The 12,682-nt window shown below is 41.3% G+C and overlaps 2 protein-coding genes across 8 annotated transcripts in view; one reads left to right on the top strand and one right to left on the bottom strand.

Annotated features, from left to right (window-relative positions):
* LOC128894209 (chloride channel protein 2) overlaps positions 1-12,682 on the bottom strand; it is a 217,173-nt gene that overhangs the window by 13,488 nt on the left and 191,003 nt on the right. For all 7 annotated transcript variants that reach the window (XM_054155800.1, XM_054155801.1, XM_054155799.1 and 4 more), the window contains 6 exons: positions 9,158-9,392; positions 8,897-9,059; positions 3,752-3,982; positions 3,342-3,565; positions 2,662-2,853; positions 2,399-2,541 (listed from right to left, as the gene is read on the bottom strand). In XM_054155800.1, the coding sequence (XP_054011775.1) occupies positions 2,399-2,541; positions 2,662-2,853; positions 3,342-3,565; positions 3,752-3,982; positions 8,897-9,059; positions 9,158-9,392 (1,188 nt within the window). The remainder of the gene's footprint in view (positions 1-2,398; positions 2,542-2,661; positions 2,854-3,341; positions 3,566-3,751; positions 3,983-8,896; positions 9,060-9,157; positions 9,393-12,682) is intronic.
* LOC128894256 (uncharacterized) overlaps positions 1-12,682 on the top strand; it is a 70,272-nt gene that overhangs the window by 55,400 nt on the left and 2,190 nt on the right. The window lies entirely within an intron of this gene.

The following is a 12,682-nucleotide window of genomic DNA, read 5'->3' as shown; positions in this document are numbered from 1 at the left end:
GTAGTATGCTTTGCTTGGCTGGTCTCAAAATGTTACAATGATGGATTAACGACAGGTATAAGTTACCTGCGTTCCGCTCCGTATTACAGGACAACGCGCGTAGAGATAAGTACTGTTTCAGCTTAACGATTGCAGGACCTGTTTGTTAATGTAATACCTTTCTCCACGAATCTTTATTGCCCGAGAGTCATTTTAAAATGTATTAGTTTAGTTTTATTTTCAGTTTCGATTTATAAACGTGGGGTAGCTCTGAAAAGAACTTTTGCGAACCTGACAATGAGATATTCCCACATGAAATATATTTGGGAGCCCTGAAAAGGGCTGGTTGTATTACAGTGCTGTGAAAGTTCGAATGTTGTACAGTTAGTTTAAGAATCAATCGCTGTAATCTTCACAATAGTGATAATTTTCGAAAAAGTGTTCGAAGCAGAAGTGTTTTTGCACCAGGAACATTTTAAACAAACTACATCGTCAAAAGAATTGCAAATCATTGTATTTAAGGTCGTAATCCCCATGCGAGGTCTGTAAAGTCAGGAAATGGTCAAGCCATGCCCCCACTGATAGCATGATAGCCGTGAATCGCCCTAACGATTCACGCAGATACAGACTTTTTTTACTGGCAGTCATTATCGCCTCTCCTCGTTCCATCGGGCTGATTCTATCCAGAACACCCTTCGCAACTAGTGTCCGGCAATTTAACTAACGTTAAAGGATTGGAATCTCAAACGTTCACTCCACTTTCGTTCGAACTTGACTCGATTTAAAACTGCGGGTAGTTTTCGATATGTCCGTTATTCACGTTGGTCGTTGACTGAATGAATGTGTCTCCTGGTCGAAGAGTCACTCAGGTCATTCTAGACATCCCCCTCCCCCCACTTCGGTGTTTTAGAAAAATAGGGGAGGAGTGTCTCGGTAGGCATGAGAAGTTTGATGGTCCAACAAACGGCAGAAATTTCCTTCAGATGGGACCAACGTCCGAGTGGTCCCCTTGTTCGAATCGTAGTTTGAGTCCATCCTTCGGAATTCTGACAAAGAGTTAACGACACTTTGGTTATTGAGGTCAAAACGGCAATTAAATATTCTAAAAACCATTAAATGCAAAAAGACTCGAACCACCTTAATCCTCAACAGTAACCTTTCCTCGCGCGCATGCCATAAACGTATCAACAAAATTTCTACGTTTTATGTTCCTTGCGACAGAACAACAACTTCTAATAACAATCACAGCAACTGTATACTGTACAACGAACACCCACAGAACTACATAGTTGAAATTAAGCATCAACTTCTGATATAGTTTCAATATGATTGAAGTACTAATGCTTGTATCGCTACTCTAATCATTGTAACCAAACAGAAACATTTACAAAGTTCATTTTCCAAAGACGGAAGGTATGAGAGATGTAGGACTTTCCTTTAACAGATTAGTAACGTGAAGCTCTACGATAATGTTGGAACAATTGACAGTAAAAGATCGCTTCGACAACATTTTTATATCTCAAGCAACAATTACGAACATTTGAGGATAGGCAGAAGTCGATAATAAGAAGAATCCTTTCTAGAGCTACCCCACGTTTATAAATCGAAACTGAAAATAAAACTAAACTAATACATTTTAAAATGACTCTCGGGCAATAAAGATTCGTGGAGAAAGGTATTACATTAACAAACAGGTCCTGCAATCGTTAAGCTGAAACAGTACTTATTTCTACGCGCGTTGTCCTGTAATACAGAGCGGAACGCAGGTAACTTATACCTGTCGTTAATCCATCATTGTAACATTTTGAGACCAGCCAAGCAAAGCATACTACAATATACTTAAACAAAAATCACTAAATCATAGTATGAGTTGTATTACATTTGATCTGTCACTTCGTATGGCATGAAGTATGGAAAAAATGATAAATATAAAATATTTGTTAACTGACATAACATAAAAATTCCAATTTACCGCATTTTGTACATGGATGTGTAGTTTCTTTGTGCAAATGGAGAAACAAAATAAGATAACATTTAACGAGAAAAATAAAAAAAATATATTTTTTTTGAACATATTATATAAACAAATGGGAATTTTGAAAATCTATTTACACCATCAAAATCGTCGTTCAAAAACATAAATTTCATCAATTTACGGCAAGCCTGTATCTATAATGGTTTCCGAGATATTCAACAAAGTATGTTCTGCACCCAAAATTTTGAGGGTTGATTTCAACCTCTTAATGCGGATAATAGCAGCTAAAAAAAAATATGTGTCGAATGAATTTATGAGAACTACAAACCCACCAATTTTCATCAAGATTGATCATTTACACTTCGGTATGGTCCCTTGTTAGCTGGAAAGAGTTTTATTTTTATAATATTACTAATTAGTTTTTTCGAAGTTACTACTTCTCACCTGCTCTCTGCTCCGGTGACGGTGGTGTACGGCGTGACGGCTGGACTGACTAGCGGGCTAAATCCTTTTAACGTGAAGGAATTAGTTTTCTTCAGGATTGATTTTTTTGGCTGCGATCCGAATATCGGTGAGTGATAAGTGTGCTGTAAAATTATGAGATCATGCAAACGTGAAACAAGGAGACGCGTGCTAGTGTGAGTAGCTAATTCATGGAGCAAAAGGACGTAATTCTTGTGGAGTGACGTCAACAAGATATGACTCACGTGATCTGGACCAGTGCCGTTATTTGGAGACATAGTTAGATCGTTAACACTTTGCCTCTGCATTTTAAGAATATCTGGTGCTGGGATTACTTCGAACCTGGACGGTCTCCTCGTTCTCTCCTGATCTCTCAGCTGACGCTCCATTTCTTCTCGAGCTCGTTCTTCTGCTTCTTGATGCCACTTTTGTGCCACCTGAAGAAGAAATCATACAACTTGTTACGTGAGCCTTCTGCAGCTGCATATAGTCAAATATTACAGAATATTTGTGCAAATATCTGGAAAATTAAAACCGACCGCTGTATACATGTATAAAGAAAATTTGTTCAAAATGATGTCCTTAACAATATATTTCAAGGTTATCAAAATCGAAGAGAAAGTGGGCTTTTGGCACCGGTTCACTTTACCGGTATCAAGATAAAAGTGTATGTATAAAGAGCTAAATAAAAAAACCGGTTGATGAAATCAATGTCACGCTGAGAACTTTTAGGATTTCACGGCCTGGAATTTCATAGGTGATACTAATCGAGACTTTCGACTATAACCCGTGTCCTTTGGGTAGGATACTTTTAAACTCCTACTGACGTAAGCTGCAGCTCTCTAGAAATGTTGGAGTATTCTAAAGAATACTATTTATACTCCGAAGCCTCGGTTAGTATCAACGCTGATGTCACAGTAATTACCTGCAACCTTCTTTCGCGTCCTATGTGTTTTTCGATCAGCTTAATCAACTCCAGCCTTTGAATAGACCCAAGTAAAATCATGGAATCCGGGTTGTCCACTAGAGGGAAACCACGTAGTTTGCGGTTTTCCTTCAAGATTTCCTTCAATCTCTGATACGTGATACCGTGCCAAATGTACTTAACGTCGCGAACCATGAAGTCTTCGACGTAAACGTTGTACATCCCTGCGATAATTACGATAGTCATTAAACAGTTTAATTTCAACGTAATCGACGTAAGCGAATAAGGAAGTAACCGATAAAATTCATTACCTCGTTATCAAACTCCCTTTGGGAAGCTTGTCCAAAGTAACAAGAAATGTGGTTTAGTACAGTATGAATCTAAATCACTTCCAAAGATGCTAAACTTACCCGAACTGGACGGCAGCAGATCCGGTAAGTATGGTAGCTTTTTGATAAGAATAATGCTATCGTATATGCTAGGCTGAAGAAGAGCGGCGATAGCGTTACTGATCAACACGGCTATCATAATAGGAACGATGTGAGTGATTTGGCCTGTCATCTCGAAAACGATCACGCTGACGGAGATTGTGTGAGTCACTGCACCCGAGAAGGCGGCTGCTCCGACAGTAGCATAACCCCCTGCAGAATGATTCCTTTCAGTAATGTCCATAGTCAAATGTTCATGAGTTCAAAAAATTTCAATTCAAAAATTTCAAAAAGGTTCAATGCCAGGAAAGTCAGAGCAGGATTAGAAAGTCAAAGAACAGCATCAAGATATTTAAGGGTTTTTTTTGCATAGTTTTTGCTTTGTTGGCCGGAGGGGACCGCACCAGCGGTCCCCGAGATCCTCTTGGCTGCGTGGGTCATACCCCTCCCCCCTGTTCCGGTTATATACTCCTGTCTAGTTGTGAGACCGGGAGGAGGAGAGGAGGACAGTCACCCGGCCATAGATTCTTCCCGTTTCTCGTTAGGTCCTCGCTTTCTTTTGACCCGGGCCTATCCTTATCGAGAATGTTACTACTTCACGGAGAGGTCCATCATTGGGCGGGGTCATGTTGCCTATCGCTCGGAGTTGAGCGTTGGGCGAACCGCATCCCTCAGAACCCGCAGTGCCAGCCTGCGTGTTTACCCTCTACGCCGAGTCGGTGTGATTGAGAGCTCTATCTACCCCCTGTTAGACTATACCTGGACCGCTAGTCGGACATCGTTCTCAGCCTACAGTGGCGAGCATATAAATAGGAAAAAAGTTTTGTTAACATACATATAAGACGTTGTTCTGCAGTCCCGATTGGTATTTCTCCTTTAATCTCTCCATACTTTAGAAGTACATTTCCTAAGCTTTACAATGCTGTATAATTTTAATTGCTAAAGGCGTTTAATTAATAACAAAAAAAATAGTAGACTTGAAATAAGGACATTTTTAGAGTGCATTTAAATAGGGAACTACAGAATTATTTATCAAAAGTATTTTATTTTATAATATAAACAACGTATTCACAATAACAAATTAATATTTCGTTGGACCTCCCTTTTTTCTTATTACCTCAGCACAACAACGTGGCATAGAGTCAATAAGACGAATACAGCGATCGATTGAAATGCTTTTCCAAGTTTCTTCTATCACATCGTATAAATCATTTAAATGTGAAAGCTTTTTTATTTTAATTTCTTTATCCACGTCGTTCCAAAGGTGCTCTATCGGATTTAAATCCGGCGACTGAGCAGGCTAACCCATGACTCTAACTTTATGTTCCTCCAAGAACCGTTTAGCCTTTCGTGACGAGTGTTTTGGATCGTTATCAGCCTGAAATATCCAGTCGTTCCAGAATAATCCATATCCAGAAATTTTCTCGACTAAACGGTATTAAATGTTCGTTTAAAATGTCGACATAAAGATGCTGGTCCATGATGCCATTAACACGGCAAGTTGGACCAGGATCGTTTCTGGTCATGCCACCCCAGACCATCACAGAGCCACCTCTTCCTTTAACGGTTGATTTTAAACACTTCAGATTAAATTCTTTACCTATTCGACGTCGTACATAAATTCTTCCATCTGATCCGAAGCGATTAAACTTAGACTCATCAGTAAAAATTACTTTCGCCCACTTCTCTTGTCCAGAGAAGATGCTCTTTAGCAAAGGCTAGTCTTGTCTTACGATTCTTTTGACTAATTTTTTACGGACGATGCATCCTCTTAGTCCAAATTCATTCAGACAGCGCCGAACGGCATGAACACTAATTTTTGTGTCCATTTGTGTGGAAATTTTACGATGAATATCAACCGTAGTCTTAAATCGGTCCGCTTCTGAAAGACGGTGTATTGTTCGATCCAATCGTGGTGTTGTTTTTCGTGGTCTTTCATTGCGTATTTTATTATCAATAGTTCCATTTATTTTATAATGTTTAAGCATCCCTCAGGACCCGCAGTGCCAGCCTGCGTGTTTACCCTTTACGCCGAATCGGTGTGATTGAGAGCTCTATCTACCCCCTGTCAGACTACTTGATGGACAGCGTTAATTGAGATTTTAAGGCGCTCAGAAATTTTACGAAGCGTTAATTTTTCATTCCGAAGTCGGAGAATTTCTAGACGTTGCACAGTTGTAATATGTTTGCCACGACCCATTTCTATGTGCAAAAACTGCTATACCTAATTGCACTTTACATATGGTATTATTACTTGTACTTTATAATCACACGAACTTACCAAAATATGCATTGAAAATAAGAAACTTAGTTTTCCCTATTTAGATGCTCTCAGAAAGTGTCCTTATTTCAAGTCTACTATTTTTTTTTTTTTTTATTAATTAAACGGCGTTAGTAATTAAAACTATACAGCATTGTAAAGCTTAGGAAATGTACTTCTGAAGTATGGAAAGACTAAAGGAGAAATACCAATCAGGACTGCAGAACAACGTCTTATATGTTAAAAAAACATTTTCCCTATTTATATGCTCGCCACTGTACGTGTTCCGTAACCCGGGCTGGATCTTATTCCTTCGAGTTTTACCACCCCCCACCCCCTTCCCTGACTTTGTTCCCTAACACTCCCCCCTTCCCTCTTACCCCTCCCGCCTCTGTGTTGAGGTGTTAGTTAGGTCGCGAGCAGTTCAGAGACCCACACTCCTCCCTAGTTGGCTAACCTATCCCTCTCGGTTACCTATCTCGGCGATGGCCCATTAGCATCGCTCGATGTTCGGGTTACCGGCTTGTACCTTACGTTTTTATGCTCCCGAGTCCTATTCTAGAATACTTGGGGTGGTCCGGGTAGTTCCCCGCAGTGCCTTGGGGCCAAGACCTGCTTGTGAGCACCCGTCCACCTCTCTCGGTCTTGTTTAGCGCTATAACCGGCCTATCCTATTTGGGTTCTGGTTGTTTGGGTAGCGTGTCCCGGTAGCTCCTAATCCTTGCCGCCCCTTTTCCGTATCGAAAAGTTATTATGGTTTTTTTTGGTAAAGATCAACACCCCATCCGCAGGGTTGTTGGGTCCATTTTCGTGGAGCCGTTATCCCTTTGCGTGAGATGGTGTGGCTGTATGGTACGATCAACACACGTCCTAGGTCTGGGAACTTCCCTCTATGAGGGAGGCGCGCAGACTCTTCTCTAGTGATGGTTACCATTTTCTTTTTTACACCCATTGCTGGGGAGTGTTATTTACACTTGGTTAGTGAGATTGTTCGTGCTTGTAGTAGGTAGGGCAAGAGGCTCCGTCCACGCCCCCCGCCAGTGGACCTTTTCCTCGGCAAATTACCACTTCGGTTAAATCACTTGGGGTGTCCTCCGTGGCTCCTCTTTGTGCCGATGCGGTGTTCGAGTCCTCCTTTTACTGCGCATACTATGTTTGTCATTCTAGGATGTGTATCTTATGTTTGGTTAATGGGCATCGTCCATTTTCCATGGGTTGGTCTCTTTTAGGAAGGATGGTATTTTGGCTGGTTTCAAAGTCGGTATCGTGCCTAGTTCTAGGAAGAATTGTTCTAGGTGTTCCTTCTGGGCGTTTATTTAAGGGGTTAGGTCCAGTCAGGATTTAAAAAAAAACGACTTTTTTGCATCTTCTTGAAGTACGATATCTTGAAAATATTCTCTGCAAATTTCAAGTTAATCCGACGAATAGTTTTCGAGATATCCTCGAATTACTAAAGATAATGATCCTTCGTGCTCGTACCACCCCGCTGAAGCAAATGGGGAAGACGCTTCTTATAATCAAGATATTTCCTCCTTAACTTCTAATGTTTTGAAATTTATCAACTCAATTTATGAAGACCTTACTAGTGATAATTTAGTCTCAAGATTTGTCAGTGGACCAATGCACACAGAATAAATAGTGGACCTAATGCTCGTCGATACCGCTAATATGAACACTCGGGAAGGGAGCGATTCGCTTCGACTCCTTTCGAGTGGTTCAAGCGTTCGTCGTCACATCAGCGATGCTAGAAGACGTTTTTTTAAATAGAATCCGGCGAAGACGCACAATTTACGAGCGAACGAGCGGGTTACACCAATGGCTCTCCAGCTTTACTGGTTGGTCACGAGTATACACGTATTGCTGTGTTCAAAGAATACGATTCATACCGGAAGTCTGAGTTAATATCAACTATGGAGAACCGAGCCGTGAAAACCTTGAACATGTTCTAGATCGTGCACATAGTTACATGATATACAGTATAAATATATGTAGTAAGATTAATTTTGACGTTTTCATTTCATACTCGACTGTGAAAAAATGTGTTCTTCGCATGGAACGGTTGCGACTCGAAATAAACGGTCAGCAAGGTGTTAAGATTAACTGTATTAAGTGTTTAAAAAATGTAGAGTTATTAGTACGAATAAAAAGTATTTAAGACTGTGTGATAGAGGGTCGAGAAAATGTTCATGTTACATAATCGAGTGTGAGATAAGAATGAGTCAGAGATTGCATCCAGAATTTTTGCACACTTGTAATCGTATAATTTGAGTTCGTCTGTGCAGTGCCGGTTTTAGCAATATTGGCGCCCTGGGGAAGATTATCGTAGCGTCCATTCAGGGGTTACAATTTTTGAGAAAAAAGGACAAAGTAATAATGCCTAGTTTTTGCACAGTTTTTGCATTGATGGCCAAAGAAGGTTAAATTTTTGTTGCGAACGATGATGATCGTTTTAATAATATCTAGCGATGAATCTGTAGTTAGATTGTAAAAATTGTTAAACTACATAGCATAGAAGAGACAATGAGAAAATATCGGTATATTGAATATACTATAATATACCAGGGACACCGGGCCGCGGCGACCCCCACAAATCCAGTACCACGGGCAACCGTGCAGGTGCGCCCCTCCCTAACGCCGGCCCTGCGTGTGTGTATCTGCGAGAGTAGCGTAGCTACAAAACGAATCGAAGAAGGACGCGGGGAAAACTTATACTCAGAACAGTAAACATCGCATCTAGGGAAAGGTCACCGAAATTGACCTGTAAATTGCGATTATTAACGATAATCACTTCATTGCCTTCTCTTTTACAAATTAAATTTCATGAAAATAGAACTTCTTTAAGTTTTCCCTAAATAGCCTATAGTTACCTGGTACAATGGGAGTTATGATGCCGCCGTAACGAACGCCGTTAGGGAACCAGAGAGCCATAGCTTCCCCTACGGCTCTACCCAGCGCAGCACCGATTTTGAACACAGGAATGAAGATACCCGACGGCACGGGTACGGTCGAACTTATAATAGAAAAGATGAACTGAAATTAAAGTCCTTTGCTTGATTATGGATTTTCCCATTCGTCAGGCGATATCATGAAAATAAACGATCCAGTTGTAGTCGACTGGACCAACTTACCGTGAAAGCAACGAAACCAAGAAGTCCAGTGAACACATCGGTGTACATGGTTGACCAATGTTTAACCGTGTTCATTTCTTCGACACCGAGTTGTTCCTTGGTCCAAGTGAAGTTAGTGAACAAACCATATACTTGGTCGTGCGTGTTCAAGTCGCCAGCCATGAACTGACCCAGTCCCAGGGGAAAGGACACCGATGACACCAGGAGGGAAACGATGCCAGGATATAAAAAGCGACTAGAATAATTCCACAAAATTATGTAAAGTGTCTGAAACTCTTAAGCGCCCCACAGACGGCTCTGACGTGACGTGGGCCCACGTCAGAGACCAAGCGGTGTCAGATTGGCGCCTGCGCGTAGCTCATAAGGCCAACCGTTGCACGGTATCACCAATTAATTTCATGAGCTCCGCGCAGGCGCCAATCTGACACCGCTTCATAACGGTTGATTTTACATATGAGCTACGGGCAGGCGCCAATTTGATCGCGGGGGGCACCCGCGAGGACTTTTACCCTCGGAGAGGAACAATTTCCCCTCGGGACGGACCGTCCTCGAGGGTTCGGCACGTCCTCACTAGGACAACCGGGTCCTTTGGGGGTGTATGGGGAGGATCGGGGCGTGTCGGATCACGCCTTCGACGACCCTCCCTTACCGGTGTCGGCATTTTCTTGCCCTGACCGTGTGACGTCCTTTGGGTTGCCAGAAACAGGCTGGGCACGCTCGGTGGCCATGGCTGGACCGAGCGGGGTCTCGGGAAACTCATTTCGATGGGACCAGGGATGGGGACATCGGGCGGCCCCTCCGCCCGGGATCTTATAGAGAAGGCAGTGGGGAAGGGTAACCTCTCCCTACGGGATTCATGTAAGCTGGGAATTGTCCTGTTGAGTACACGTGGGATCCAGGCGCTTCCCAAGTAGCTTAGGCGGGTGTGGGGTTTTAGTGGGTAGTCATTGCTGATGAGCGCGCCTCCGGCGGCTCCCTTCCCCGACGGTAGTCCCACGTAACCTCGGCTTCTCCTCCGGGGAGCCGAGGTATGCGTAAAGGTATAGTCGCTTGCTGCTGAGTTGGCGCACGGAATGTCTTCGGTATTGGCCAGGTCAAAATACGCATTTTTGGTATTGGCCTAGGCAAACGCTACCGCGAGACGAAGACCGTGAACAAGATAGAGTGAGAGGGCAATAGTAATCATTTGCGTAAGGTTAACCCTCGAACACCGGACGCCCGCACGAACAACGGAGCCAGGTCACTATTCAGGTATCAGAATACGCCTATGCAGTGTGACAGCTCGAAAAAAAGGGGGAAGTTTAGGCGGACCGAACGTCCCTTTCTCTAGAGGACTGAGCGATCCCCTGTCCCCTCAGTACTCCTCTAGCTTGATGACCGCGCGCCAACCGACGAGCAAGCGACTATACGTACTCACAAGAGCACTTTTCGACGCACGAACGGTTCACAGTGTTAAATTACAGTGAAATTAAAAGTTTCATTTAAGTACATTTTAAAAAGCTTTGTGAACCTGGTGACTTTAAAAAAATTAACTTTTTTTTATATAAAATGGTAGTATTTCGTTTGTAGTTAATTGTATTAACGACAGTTTCTTTTTTAGTTTTTTTCAATTATTAAATAAAAAGAATTGAGAAAATGATCCGCACCCGACTTCGAGATATCTCAAATCTGTTTCTTCCACGTGATTCAGAATCGTTTGTAGTTGTTTGTAGTGATTTTCGTTTCGTTTGAAGTTGAGTAGATTAAGAGTTATAAACAATTTTTTAACCTCCCAAGAGCTAACTTCGTTAATTTTTAATATTTTTTAAATCCGCTTTTTCGATGAAATTCAGAATGGTTTGTAGTTGATTTTCCTTTCGTTTGTACTAGAATGCTTTAGAAGTTATAACATTTGCTTAACCGTCCAAGAATTAACTTTGTGAATTTTCAATGCTTCTAAATCCCTCTTTAGGGAAATCACTACAAACAACTACAAATGATTCTGAATCACGTGGAAGAAACAGATTTGAGATATCTCGAAGTCGGGTGCGGGTCATTTTCCCAATTCTTTTTATTTAATAATTGAAAAAACTACAAACTAAATTGCTGTTACTACAATCAACTACAAACGAAATATTATGTAATACTATTTTGTATAAAAAAAAGGTACTTATCTGAAAATTGGATGCCAGGTTCACATAGCCATTTGAAAATACTATACTAACGATCAAAACTTAGCGGAGAAATTTTTAAACGGTTCAAAAACATGGAAGTTTTCAACCGATTGGAATTAAACTCCGCGAGGAGTAGTTTTGTAGTGTACTCTGGGCGTGTGTAAAATTACATGGGCGAGGGTTGATGTGAAGGGGCTAATTCACCCCCCTAAAAGGTAGGGTGTAGAAAAACGCCTCTTTAAAACAGGCCAGGGATGACGGAAGGGGTTGAAAAATTCAAAAAAACCTTTGGGGGCGACTCTCCTTGATGCCCTCTACAAAATGCACCCCTTGAAATCCCTCTCGAACAAACTCACCCTCCACAACCTCCCACCTCCTCTAAAATCCACAATTTTTGGACGACTGTCTCGATTTTGGACTCAATGCATTCTCTGGACTCCCCTGATTCAGAAAATGCAATTACCCATACCGTGCTCCCCATAGGCTCCCTTGGGGGGGGGGAGGGGGTGTCCGAGAGGGATTTCAAGGGGTGCATTTTGTAGAGGGCATCAAGGAGAGTCGCCCCAAAGGTTTTTTTTGAATTTTTCAACCCTTTCCATCATCCCTGGCCTGTTTCAAAGAGGCGTTTTTCTACACCCTTCCCTTTAGGGGGGAGAATTAACCCCTTCGCATCAACCCTCGCTCATGTAACTTTACACACGCCCAGAGGACACTGCAAAACTACTCCTCACGGAGTTTAATTCCAATCGGTTGAAAACTTCCATGTTTTTGTCAAATGACATTTTTCAAAATTTACTTTACAATCGTTCATTCATTGTTATTTCTTTTGCTCATCCGACTTTCTGTAAATTTATATATAATCTGGTTATTCAGTGTATAGAATTTATAATACTTTGCAGTCAGATGACTGAAGAGAGTGGGAGTGAGTATGCATCAAGACGTGATGAGAATAAACCTGTTGCATGACACTACCATTTTATGTCATTAACATACTACTTTATTTATATTCATTATTTGATATTCTATGTAAATAAATACGATGCATATATTAATATCTTTTTATTAGAACATTTGATCGAAATAATCACTATTTTGAACAATTTTTTCACTTAAATCGCTCTTTTCTCAAATTCCTTAAATGGTAGACAAATTTCGCGACCAAATTTGAATTCGGCATGTCAAAATCTATAAAAAAAATTCTACCACTTATAGTAACGGAGAAACTAAAATTTTGTTGAAAAAGTGCAAGTTCAATTTACATTTTAAAGGTCAATCAATATCCGTATCACTTTCTCTATATTTTTCTTTTAATCTGTGAAGTTTCAACTTTCGTTCAAGAGTTCCACGATTTTGACACAGATTTGGTCGATTT

Source organism: Hylaeus anthracinus, unplaced genomic scaffold (genome assembly GCF_026225885.1).
Source record: "Hylaeus anthracinus isolate JK02 unplaced genomic scaffold, UHH_iyHylAnth1.0_haploid 3, whole genome shotgun sequence".
Lineage (NCBI taxonomy): Eukaryota > Metazoa > Arthropoda > Insecta > Hymenoptera > Colletidae > Hylaeus > Hylaeus anthracinus.
This window is presented reverse-complemented; position numbering and strand designations above follow the sequence as displayed.